Source organism: Caloenas nicobarica, chromosome 4 (genome assembly GCF_036013445.1).
Source record: "Caloenas nicobarica isolate bCalNic1 chromosome 4, bCalNic1.hap1, whole genome shotgun sequence".
NCBI classification, from domain to species: Eukaryota; Metazoa; Chordata; class Aves; order Columbiformes; family Columbidae; genus Caloenas; species Caloenas nicobarica.
The window spans coordinates 79,410,827-79,423,006 of NC_088248.1; the positions used below are offsets into that span (position 1 = coordinate 79,410,827).

Below are 12,180 nucleotides of genomic sequence, written 5' to 3' on the forward strand. Positions count from 1 at the left end.
CCCTTCTCGTACCCCAGGAACAGGGGAGGTACAGGGTCCCCCCCGGCTCAGCCTGCCCAGCCCCGGCACCGCAGCCCTGCGGTGACCGTTCCAGCAGCGGCCCTGCGGTCCTGCAGCGGCTTTGCCAGCCGAGCTGATGGTGGGCGCAGTCCCTGGCACGTGCCCCGGCACAGGTGCCTCGTGGCCAGGCCGTGCCGCTGCGCCAGACATGACCTGGCTCTGCTGCCAAAGCTGTGCCGCAGGGCTGTGCCGGGGCACGGTGAGCTCTCGGCGTTGGGGTGGGATCCGCCTGTGACCCGGCAGGACACGCGTGCGGGTGGTGTTTGTATCGATGTGCTGACAGCCTCTGCGCCCAAGCTGCTCAGCACCAGGGGAAGCCAGAGCACAAAGAGCTGCCGGGTGTGCTGTGTCTGCCTGTGACAGGTGGTTTAACGTTGCGTTGGCTCCTCCACATGCAAGTCTCCTGGTTTGGAGGTACCAGGGTGCAGAGCACCAGCTGGCAAGGCCACGGCCAAACCTTCCCGTCCTCTGTCCCCCTTGCCAGACCCTGTGGCTGCAACGGTCACTTGCTGCGGCCCGAGGAGGCCGGGCAATGTCCCCTCTCCGAGGCTGGTGGCCCCGCTGGCAGAGCCATGGCAGCTCCTGCGCCGGCAGACGCGGAGGTGGGAGCCCCGGTGCCCCATGCATGTAGTACCGCCAGGCCCCGGGCTCTGGGCACTGCTGGCCCCGGCCTCCCGGGTGGCAGAGGGGACCAGGGACCCGGGCACACCGCGGGCTGCGGAGGCCGCGCTGGATGCACCGCGCTGGGTACGCGCTCGCTACCCGCTGCTGCTGCAGCCGCTCCCATCCCGCACCTCGTTAAACTGAGACCGAATTTCTCCCCTTGGGGCAGCTTTGCAGAGGCTGGAGTATTTGAGCTGCTAATTTCTTTCTCCCATAATTAGCCAGCGCATCCTGCAGCCAGGGAGGGAGTTTCCAGCCCCCGCTCCGGTGGCAGCCCCGGTACGGGCTGTGCGGGTCTCGGTTCCCGGCATCACCGCGAGACAGTGGCTGGAAGGACAGCCTTGTCCCCTGGCACTCCCCAGCCCACCCACCCACTCTGGGGGCTCAGGGTCCAGTCTCTCTCCCAGCTCGGGTCCTGCAGAAACCCGACCATTTCCCACTGTCTCTGGCTGGGGTTGCAGGACAAATCCCGGCTGCTCCCGGTCAACCTGCAGCAGGCAGGGGCTGGAACAGCCCCCAGTGCGGCTGCCGGGACGGGCTGGGACCCCAGGGCTGCGGGTGCCCATGGGGAGACCCGAGGCAGACGAGGGCCTGAGGCTGCTCTCGCCGAGGGGCTGTGAGTGCCCGGGCTGGGCAGGGGAATGGCTGCTGGCCCCCTCCTCATCCTCATCCAGAACAGAAGTGCACAGCTGGGAGAGGATGTAACAAAAATAGCGTCTCCGTAGAATTTATTGAATTCTCATTAAATACAGCTGTTATTCCCCTTGCCTTATTTACACAGGGGCTTCAAAACATCAAACTGACCATTTAAAAATATAAAAGCTGGTGCTACCCAAACCCTACCGTCAGCGGAGGGAGAGGAGGGAGGGGTGGGCAGGGGGTCAGTGCTGGGATGGTGCCCGCGGCATGGCTGCCTCACAGGAACCAGAAACATTTGCGCCGGGATTTCTTGGTGTCCAGCTTCGCCGGCAGCTTCGTCACCGGCGACAGCTCCTGTCTGGGTGGCACGGCTGCCGCGGGGGAGCCGGGTGCCGCCGCGGGGGAGCCGGGCGCCGCGTCGGGCTCCATGTGGCTGAGCACGCGCTGGAAGCGGCCCTCCTGCTGCCGGAAATCGTGCTCCACGCTGCGGCAGGGACGGGGGCACAGCGTCAGAGGGGTCACCGCGGCGCCCCCACTGCCACGGCCCTGCGCCCGCCTGCACCCCGGGACGGACACGTGCCGACACTTTGCCTGTGACGGGCCGGGAGCTGCCACCCGCCCTCGCTGGGGACAGGGGACAGCCAGGGTCTGTGGGACCCCCGTGGCACCCCAGAGCAGGGCGGCGCGTCCCTGGGGACAGGGCATCTCGTGCCAGTGCTGCTGCCACCGGTGCTGTGCCTGGCCCTGGCTGCGGCGTCAGGAGGTGGCACGAGGGCTGTGCCTGTCATACCCTGGTGACGCGAGAAGCTGGGGCCCTAGGTCTGGGGATGCAAGGGGGGCTGTGTCACCCCCCGGTTTCCTGCCAGTGCTGGAGTCCCGGTGTCCCTGCAGCACCCGTGGCGTGGGCTGGCTGCCGGGGCCACGTGCCGCGGTGTGTCCTCACCCGAAAGCACTCCACGTCCCCACACCAGCCACGTCCCATCGCATCAGCGAGGTGCTGCCGCGTGTGCCGGAACCACGCACGTGGCACAGCCGCCCCGCACACGGGGAGCGCCCCGCGTGGCACGCTGACACCTCCCGTCACCTCCCGTCATCTCACCCTGTGAGGACACTGTCACAGCCGTCTCTAGGACAAAGGCCAAGCCCTTAGCCGGGGCAGCGTGGAGAGGGACCCGAGTCCCCAGCACAGGCAGAGAGGAGGGCTCAGGGACACCAGGGGGTGACGTCCCCAGGTTGGGGTGCGGCGGGCAGCTCTGCGCCCTCCCTGGGGGTGACCCCGAGGCGGGTGCTGGATGCGCTGCCCCGTGCCCAGTCCTGCCCGCACTCCCCGTGTCCCACCGGTGCCTCTCCCCGTCACGCGGACGTCTCCCAGCGGGAGACTGGCAATGACAGGAGCCACCTCCCCCCGATGTGACATCTCTCCCCACTGCGGTGCCGTGCGGAGACAGGCTTGTCAGTCCCAATTAGCACTGAGGGCCCCCCCGAGCTGCAGCGGGGGGTCGTGGTGTCAATAAGTGCAGAACAAGAGAGGCAGACGCGGCAGTGCAGGGGTGCAGGGGTGCGAGGGTGCTGGTTCGCGGGGGGCCGAGGCGCCCCCCGCCCCGAGGAACCCAGGGGAGGTGGGTGAATCTGTCACACGGACACACAACAGCCCTGTGGGGCAGCAGCTGAACCGCCTGTGCACACACCACAAGTGCTGCTCAGCGCCAGCCTTGTGCACTGCCTAACCCTAATTAACAGCAAAATGAGAACACACCTGTCCACGTCTGCACGTGCACAGGGGCAGGCGAGAGGCTGCATGGCCGGGGGGCACACGGACACCCCCGGATTCCTGGACAGGCAGAAGCTCGAGCAGAACCACAGCCCCTGATCTGCACAGGGCCGAGGGCAGAGGGTCGCAGCCGCGTTGCTGCCTGCGCTGGGACGGTCAGGCGCCTTTCCCTGAGACCGATGGGCAAGGAGGAGAGAGGGCAGCGGAGGAAAGCGCTTCCACGCCCCTGCCCAAAGCCAAGTGGGGAAAGCAGAGCTGAGGTTCCCCCAGCCCTGTGCTGAGGACAGCGGCACCTGCACCCCCAAACCTGGTGCCCAGGGGTCCCGCATGCCGGCTGCTGCCATGCGTGGGGCGGCGGCACCGTCCTGCCTGGCATGGGGCTGGCACGGCAGCTGTGTCACTGTGCCCTGGTGCAATCAACCTCCCCCGCGACACCTGGCACTGTGACCTCTGGGGATGCTGCTGCTTTAGGGCCACGAAGAGCAGTGAGGAGAAGCTGCCCACTCACCGCTAGAGCACACCGCTGCTGGGGAGCAGCCCTGGAGCCCCTGAGGGCTCCTGGCAAAGACAAACAGCCCCAGGACGGGCAGCCCTGCCGCCCTGCCCTCAGCACAGCCCGGGCTCTGCTCTGGCTCAAGGGGCATCTCTGTCCTGGCCATCCGCGTCCCACCTGCCCTGGTGCAGCAGCCCAGCTGGGGACGGGTCTGTGCCCGCTGCTCAGCACCTGCTGCCACAGAGCCTGGTCCCAGACATGGGAATGTGTCCCCAGCTCCGCCCTGGCCACAGGTCGCCCTGCGCTGCCCGGAGCGCTGGTGAGCACCCCTGTCCCTGGCACTGCCCCAGGCCCTCAGCTGCACGTGCATTTCACGGGGGCCTTGGCAATGGCTTTTCTCTGGTAAATCGGCACCTACCGGCTGCACCCACAGCCTGGCAGGGTCAGGAGATCATAGAATCATAGAACCATGTCAGTTGGAAGTGACCCCCAGGATCATCCAGTCCAGCCATAACCCAGCCCTGGCACTGCCCCATGTCCCTGAGAACCTCATCTCCGTCTGTCCAGCCCCTCCAGGGATGGTGACTCCAGCACTGCCCTGGGCAGCCTGTTCCAATGCCCCACAGCCCTTTGGGGAAGAAATCGTTCCCAAGGTCCAACCTCAACCTCCCCTGGCACAACTTGAGGCCGTTTCCTCTGGTCCTGGCGCTTGTTCCTGGGGAGCAGAGCCCGACCCCCCCTGGCTCCAAGCTCCTTTCAGGCAGGTCAGAGATCAGAAGGTCTCCCCTCAGCTCCTGTTCTCCAGCTGAACCCCCAGCTCCCTCAGCCGCTCCCATCACACTTGTGCTCCAGCTCCTCACCAGCTCCATTCCCTTCTCTGCACTCTCTCTAGTACCTCCAGATCTTTCTTATGATGAGGGGATGGAGCACAGGGACAGGAGATGGGGCGCAGGGACAGGAGATGGGGCGCAGGTAGGTCCCCTTGCTCCCTAGCACGGTCCCCAGGAGCGATGACTCGCAAACCACCTCACAGCCACATCAGCAGCCTGGGGGTGGAGGAGAATGGGGGCCCCACATGTGCGTGGCGGTGCCGGAGCTGGCTCTCACCTGTAGATGATGCAGGCACAGTCCCGGCATGTCCCGCAGTTGGCAATGTCCTGTCCTGTCCGGTACGAGTGTCGCCTGCAACAGAGCAGAAGTGCCATGAGCTTGGAGACTCAGCAGGTCTGTCTGTACCCCCCAGCCACCCCCAGGCCCCTCAGCTGCATCCCAGCTTCATGCTCCAGCAGAGAGAGCCAGGATCCAGCTCCTCTCCCCGGATCCAGCTCCCCCGGTGCGATGCCGTTTGATGTTGGGCCAAGTGTGGTGCCTCTCAGCTCCGCAGATTCCACAGCTGGTTGCAGAGCAGAGACAGGCACAGCCGAAGCCCCAGATCCTTCCCACTTCCTCTCATCTCCACCCAGAGCTGTTCCTCCTGCCCGCGGCCACCCCGGGTCACTGGGCATCTCCCCACACGGTGCCACAGGGACAGCGGGACCGTGAGCGGCACGAGGTCTGTGCGGGCACGGGCAGCAGTGGGAGATGGTCCAGACTAATCTCCAGCCTACGCCAAACTCGTATCAGAGAAACATCCTCTGCCAAGGAAGGTGCGTGGGACTCAAATTAAACTGACGAGCCCCAAAGCTCAGTTCAAGCCCAAAGCAGTCCTCCCCGCAGATCTCCACAGAAGAGGGTATCTGCACCCCAAATGTTTCCCCGACGCATCTCTCGGTGTCCCCACGGCCTGCCCACAGCATGTCCCAGCTCCTGCCACCCTGTGAGTGCGGCGTGTCCCCGGCTGCAGCCCCAGGACACCGGGACTGGCAGCAAACCTCTCGCTGGCCACAGTGCCAGCCCGGTGCTCCCCTGAGCTGGCAGCCTCCCTGTGCCACGGCCAGCCCAGCTCCTGCTGCCAGCACAGAGCCACCACCCCTGGGGAAAGGGTCCCCGATGCCTCTCCCCGCTCAGCAGCCTGTGTGGGGCTGTGCCGAGGAGCTGCCCGCAGCCCCCAGCGCCCCAGCAGTGCCGGCGGGCGCTCCTCGGTGGTGCCCAACTCCAGCTGCTCTCAGAGCTGTACGCGAGGGCCTTGTGAGATGCTTTAGGGTACCTTGCAGACCCCGTCTCCACGTCTCTGTTGCCATCTCTGGCCAAGCAGGCTGCGGCTCTTGGAGGGCAGCTGAGCAAACACCGCCGTGCCCCACATAGCAGTCACATTTTCCTCGTTAAATCTTTCCCTGTTACTCGACCTTGATCATGATTGTTCTCAGCCCTTGGAAACTAGGTCTTTTAATGCACCAAATTATGTATTACAATTGGGATTATACTCTTAGCACATAAATTAGATCATGATACCTTTTATATATAGAGAGAAGGCACATAAATACGCGTGTGTGCGGGTGTCTGATGCTGTAGAAGCTGCGCGTCTCTACCAGGATGAGCTCTGACGCTCGGATGGGTGTTTGGTGGGGGCTGTTGCCAGCGGCAGACACCGGGACCCTGTGAGGACACGGTGCACTGCGAGCGGTGTCGGGGCTGGTGGCACCGCGCTGGTGCACAGCGGGTGCCCCGGAGCCACCGCGCGTCTGCAGGACGCTGACCCGCGGCAAATGAGGCCACACTGTTCCGCAGCACCAGGACACGCGGATAATTCTTGATGTGATTTCCTATCCCATTCCTTATGTCTCTGGGCACCTTGTTTGCTCATTTGACTGCAACAGAATATGGAGCTGGGATCTTAATGAATCTGCCTGCAGTGAAGCTAAACCCACTTCCCGAGCAGACAAGCTCAGTTCTGACTCGGGGAGCAAACCTGCGCTCTCAGCTCGCCGCGCTGCAGATGCCCCCGCAGGGCAGCAAACCCCAGCCCCGACCCTGGCACTGCTCTCGGCTCCCGTCACAGCGGCAGCAGCACCACGGTGCTGGCCCACCAGCAACACTTTGCCAGCTCTTTGCTCTGCCAAACCTGGCGGGTGCAGGAGCACAGGTGGGTGCTGCACCCCAGGGCACTGGGCTGCACCGGGCTGTGCCGGGCTGCAGGTGCTGCCCCTGTGCCAGGGAGAACGGGGCCGAGCCCCGGACACGCTCCCCTGCGAGAGCTCGGCTGTGCCGTGCCGGGCAGCAGCGGCCAGGGAAGGAACGGAGGCGAGCGGGGCAGCTGGGGGCACGGGCACTCAGGGCACCGGGAAGGGCCGTGGGAGCCGCTGCCCCGGGGCTGCCAGTGGCTCCGGCTGTGCCGGACACGTGGGCTGTGCCCGTGGCTGGGCAGCCTGTGCCGGGGGGGACCATGGTGCTGCCCACCCCGCTGAAACACCCCGCGGGCTTGCATGCTCTCGCTAACACCTCTGTGGGATCCACGTCACCTTTACTGTCCCTAATTGGAAGGGGGTACTTAGCAGTCATTTGTTTTAGATAAAACAAACATGTGCACAGGCACCGGGTCGGAACTACCCAGCGCTGCCCATCTGGCAGGTCCAGATCTCCACCGTGTGCCACCCCATGTCCCCAGAACCAAACCAGACACCAACACCACCATGGCACACACCGAGCTCGGTGTCCTGGCAGGGTGGGCCCCTCTCAGTCTGTGAGGCCAAACTAATGAGCTGCCAGCCTAATGAGCGCTCCTGTCCCGGTGCCCGGGGCTCTGCCCACAGGGCACAGCTGTACTGGCCATGCCAGTGCAAGGGATGCTCCACGTCACCTCGGCCCGGGACCAGGGACTCCGGTGGTCCCGTACCCCCAGCCCTGCTCTGGGAGGGCAGGGGCAGCTCTGCTGGTGCTTCAGTTACAGCCAACATGGGCATGGCAGCTGCACCGGAGCCGGGCAGGGGCCCAGCTCCCCTCGTCCTCTGGCCTGCACCCCCTGCACCTTCCCCGGGCATAGGGGGGGACACCCCGTGCACAAGCAGGACAAGCCGGGGCAGGTGAGATGTTGCACCAAGACATGGTGCCACACACATGGACGGTGGCTCCTGGCACCCAGGGGCAGCAGCACCCAAATCTCTGGGAGGGACCCCGTTCCTCCATCCACACCCCGCCGCGCATCAGCATCCCCCGTCCCCTGCTCACCCGTCCCGCTGGGCCTCCTTCTTCTCCAGGTCCTGGATGACGTCCAGCAGCACGCGGATGGTTTGCTGGCTGGTCTCCAGCACCCCTTCCAGGGACTGCAGCTGGGACTGCAGCTCCCCCTGCGCCCCGGGTCCCCGCGGGGCCTCTCCCTGAGATGTCTGGGTGTCCTCGTCCCGCGCCGGTGGTCCCTTGGCTGCCACCACCAGCTGCAGCAGGTCCTGGACGTGGCGCAGTGTCTCCGACTGCTCGGCGGTGAGGCAGGGCTGCCCATGCTGGGGGATCTCCGGTGCCCACCCGGCCGGCTGCGTCCCCCCGCGGGGACCTGGTGGGGCTGGGGGCAGCGGCTCCCTGGGCCCCTCCAGTCCTGCGCGGCCGAGCCCGGGCTTGGTGGCACGGAGCTGCCTGCAGGTGCCGCGGGGATCCTGACAGCCGAGCGCAGCTGGTGTCTTCTCCGGCGTGGCAGTGGCAGAGCCGTGCCAGCCCGGTGCTGGTGGGGTGGGCGCTGGCGAGGTGCAGCAGGGCCCCGCCCGGGGCATGCCGCAGAGCTGGTGCTGGGGTGGCGGGGTGCCCTGAGCTGGCTGGCGGAGGCCGTGGGCGTCCGTGGCGGGGACGGGCAGCTGGCGTGGCGGCGAGGGCTGGGGCGGTGGGCGCCCGCGGGGCAAGATCCGCTCTGAGTCGCTGCGGCCGAGCCCCCGCGGCCGGGCGGTCGGCTGGGGCTGACCGCAGGGCACCGAGGCCGGGCGCGGGGTGGCCCGGTGGCTGCCCCCGGGGTTTGCCCGGAGCCGGGCGCAGGCCGGGGGTGGCGGGCAGGGCTCGGGGGTGCAGCTTTGCGCCGGGGCGGTGCAGCGGGCAGCGGGGCATCTGGCCGTGCCCGGATAGGGGGGACAGGGATCCCTGGGCACTGGCGGTGGCAGGTGGCACGCTGCGGCGTGCTGGGCGAGGGCTGCGGCGTGATCGCGGGTGAGGAGGCTGCCAGGCCCCTGCGGGAGCACAGCGCGGCCGGTGCCGGTGGGCACAGCCCCCCCCGGGCACCGGGCACTCCCCAGGGCAGTCGGCAGCACCGCATCCCTGGCCACGTCGCAGGCGCTGCTGCTGCGGGGCTGGGGGGCCAGGAAGGGCTTCTGGAGGCTGGGGGAGGTCTGGATGGCGGTGCTCATGCAGGCCTTCCTGGGCATGGGCAGCGTCAGCGAGCCCGGCTGCGCCTGGGGCCAGCTGCGCCGCGAGGCACGGAGAGCCGCCGGCTCAGGGGCGTCCCTGGGGGGCGGCGAGGCACGTGGGGTGTTGGGGCTGGGGGCGGCCGCGGGCCCCTCGCTGCCCTCCACCAGGTCCTTGAAGCGGACCTGCTGCGTGCGGTTGCGCCGGCGCCGGAGGCGGCTCTCGATGTCGGGCGAGTCACGGTTGAGCAGCACCGACCGCACCGTCATGGCTTTCTCCTGGCCGCCCTCGCCGGCGGGGGCCGGGCTGGGCCGCGGCTGCCGGCTCACCATGGCTCAGGGCCCCGGGGCTGCTGCCCTGCGGCCAGGTGCTGTGGCAGGGCACGGGGGGCCGAGCGCCGGTGGCCGGAGCCCTGGGCTGCGCCCGTCCCCGGAGCTGCCCGGGGCAGCGGGCGGCCTCATCCCGCGCCACCGCGGATAGGCGACGCTGCGCGGGAGGGCGAGGGGCTGCCGGGCATGCTGCCCACCGCCCGGCCCTACAGCCCCTGGCTCGCTGCGCCCACAGCCCTGCCCGCTGCTGGGCCCCCCAGCTGCCGCCGGCTGCCCATGGTCTATCTGCTCAGTGTCCCCTGCGGCGGGTGGCCCACGGCACCAGGCGCTGGCTGTCGCTGCCCATGGCTCCTGGCACCTGCAGGGACAGAGAGAGCAGTGTCAGCCCCGGCCCCCCACCGCAGTGTCTTCCCCTTGTGTCCCCACTGCAGCGTCCCCCCCAGAGTGCCCCCTCAGCGTCCCCCCGCGCCCGCTGCCCCGTGCCGCGCTGCGTGCGCGCTGCCAGCCCCGCCATCACCAAACGCGAAGAGACAAGCTTTGATCTCCGGCGCTGCATCTTCAGCACAAAGAGAGACGGAAAAAAAAGAAACCCCTTTAGCATAAACACGTTACAAGTTCACAGCTCAAACCAAGCAGAAGCAGCTGTTAAAAATAGCTGGGCCTCGCCGGGGCGGTGCGTTCGGGGTGCCGGCAGCGGAGGGCAGAGCGGGGCAGGCAGGGGCTGCTGCACGGATGGGGACACGGGGCACCGGCTCTGCCTGGGGCCGGACAGCACGTGGGGCACCCAACCTGCGTGGGGCACGGCTGGGGTGGGCACAGGGGACCCATCGTACGTGGGACGTGGCCAGACCGGGTACAGGGGACATGTCCTGCGTGGGGCACGGCTGGGGTGGGCACGTGGGACCCCCTAGGGGTGCGGCAGGGCTGGCGGGGCTGCAGACATGGGGGACCAGCGCCGTGGGGAGACCGTGGCTCGAGGACACTGAGCCACTTCGGGTGTGTGAGAACCAGCCGGGAGGGAGAACAGACACCGTGGCTGAGGCGGTGACTTTGGTGAGATGGCGATCGCTCCCTGCCCCTCACCCTGGAGAAGGGCAGTCGCTGGGGTCTCTCCAGCTCTTGCCCCGGGCTCTGCCACAGGGCTGTGGTTGGGGAGGCTGCTGCCCCCGGCACATCACACTGCCCTGACCCATCACACTGCCCTGGCCTGCCACACTGCCCCGTCACACTGCCGAGCACGGGGTGCGCACGGGAGCCCTGCTGGGACGCCCCAGGGGTGCAGCAGAGCCTGACTGCTCATTTTGGGAAGGAGTGCAGGGACAGGGCAGGTGAGACAGGGGTGCCTGGTGGGCAGCAGTGCTGCTTCGCGTGGCGGTTTGGTCTCCCAGCGTTCAAGGGCTGCAAACACCCAGAGGTACCTGCGGCACAGATGAGGAGCAGCGCGACGTGGGTTCCCCGTGGCATGGACTGACCCCTCACACCATGGACTCACCCCTTGCACTACGGACTCAGCCCTTGCACCACACCACATCCCACATCTCGCAGCACAGATCCCTGCTCCCCGGTGGCCCCGCACCCTGCTGGGCACACCGAGCCGCAGCCCTCCTGCCCTCTGTGCGGACAGACACACGGCCCCGGCCAGCTTCCCCGGCCCCCTCGCCTTGCTCCCGCTATAAGGAAGCTGCTGACTCAGCACAGCACCCGCAGTCACCCTGCGCCGCCGAGGAGCAAACGTCCCGAGCACTGACCGTGCCGGTGCCCAGCACCAGCCCAGCGGAGCGGGGGTTACGCAGCCCCCAGCCCCTGCCCTGGCACCGCACACCCCTGCGCCCCCAGCATTAGTCGGGATGCTGCTCCATGCACCACCCAGCCGCCCGGCACCTCCCTCCCGAGCCTGGAGCTGTGCCCAGACACCGGGAGATGTTTGTGAGGCAGGACGCGACGGAGACACAGCGCAGGGACGGCCACCTCGTTAGTATGGACAGCAACAGGCAGCGGAGTGAGCTCCAGGACGGAGCCAGCGCCTGCCCCGCGCTGCCGCAGCCTGGGGAGCCCTGCAGGACGGGGCAGAGCCCAGGGGACAGCGAGGGGCTGCGGGGATGGGGACAGCGAGGGGCTGCGGGGACAGCCCGTCCCCAGCCCCTGCCACAGCCACAGCGTCACCTCTCACACTGCAGCAACGGCCGGTGCCGGGGCTCAGCATCCCCAGCGAGGGCACCGCGCCGAGCGGCAGAGGGGACACGGCTGTCACCTCTCTGTGCCGGACTGGCCTGAGCACAGCCTGGGACAGCGCAGCGGGCTGAGCGCTCCCGGAGGGCAGCCGGCGTGTGGCCAGCCCGTGCCAGAGGTTTCCTTAACGGGAGCGCTAACGGGCACAGGGCAGAGGGTGCCAGGAGCTGCTCCAGCAACTGAGCACGGGGCAGGAGCGCTCCTGGCACAACCCGAGCACAGATATGGCCCCACAAGCCTGTGCGGACCTCCCCGAGCCACGGCTGACAGCAGAGCCAGACAAGGCCGCTCGCTGCCCACGCGGCACACACGACGCTGTCATTAGCGGGGCCTCCGCCGAGGCACCCTGTGCCCGCGAACCGCGCCGCTGGAGAGATCGGAGACGAGCCACGAGGACAAAGAGAAAGGCTATAAATTATACGTGCACCAACTCCAGCTGGGAACAGCTCTGAGGATGTCAAACACCGAAATCTGGGACCCTCCCCCTTGTCCCTCTGCAGATGCTTTACGGCACGGTTGGATTTGTGCCGTATTTGGGCGGTTTGCAGCATGCCGGTACCTTGGAGTGCTGATAACGAGTCCTGCTGCAGGACAGAACCAGGAACGTGCAACCCAGCGCTGTGGAACCTGCTGGGCCCCCCTCCTGCAGTGAATCCTCAAGTGTATTTACTGGGAAATGGCTCTCAGTGCCTGTTCCCGGGGCCACGCGCTCACCCACAGCCCCCACGTGTTCGGCC

The 12,180-nt window shown here is 67.4% G+C and overlaps 2 protein-coding genes across 2 annotated transcripts in view; one reads left to right on the forward strand and one right to left on the reverse strand.

Moving 5' to 3' along the window:
• Window positions 1-12,180, forward strand: part of LOC135988304 (dedicator of cytokinesis protein 2-like) — a 63,887-nt gene that overhangs the window by 31,591 nt on the left and 20,116 nt on the right. The gene's annotated exons all lie outside the window — the stretch shown is intronic.
• On the reverse strand, window positions 1,532-9,217 carry LOC135988305 (INSYN2B protein-like). Its single transcript, XM_065634185.1, has 3 exons — window positions 7,731-9,217; window positions 4,734-4,808; window positions 1,532-1,846 (listed from the first exon to the last, which is right to left on the reverse strand). The coding sequence occupies exons 1-3, from the start codon at window positions 9,215-9,217 to the stop codon at window positions 1,639-1,641; spliced, it is 1,770 nt and encodes a 589-aa protein (XP_065490257.1). The 3' UTR covers window positions 1,532-1,638.

What these genes read in the sequence shown, in the direction of transcription:
- LOC135988305 (XM_065634185.1), bottom strand. Translation starts at nt 9,217, where the DNA reads ATGGTGAGCCGGCAGCCGCGGCCCAGCCCGGCCCCCGCCGGCGAGGGC. An exon ending in AAGGAGGCCCAGCGGGACGG is followed by an intron (nt 4,809 to 7,730) that starts GTGAGCAGGGGA and finishes GCTCTGTTGCAG; the next exon opens with GCGACACTCGTACCGGACAG. An exon ending in TGTGCCTGCATCATCTACAG is followed by an intron (nt 1,847 to 4,733) that starts GTGAGAGCCAGC and finishes TCCCTGCCGCAG; the next exon opens with CGTGGAGCACGATTTCCGGC.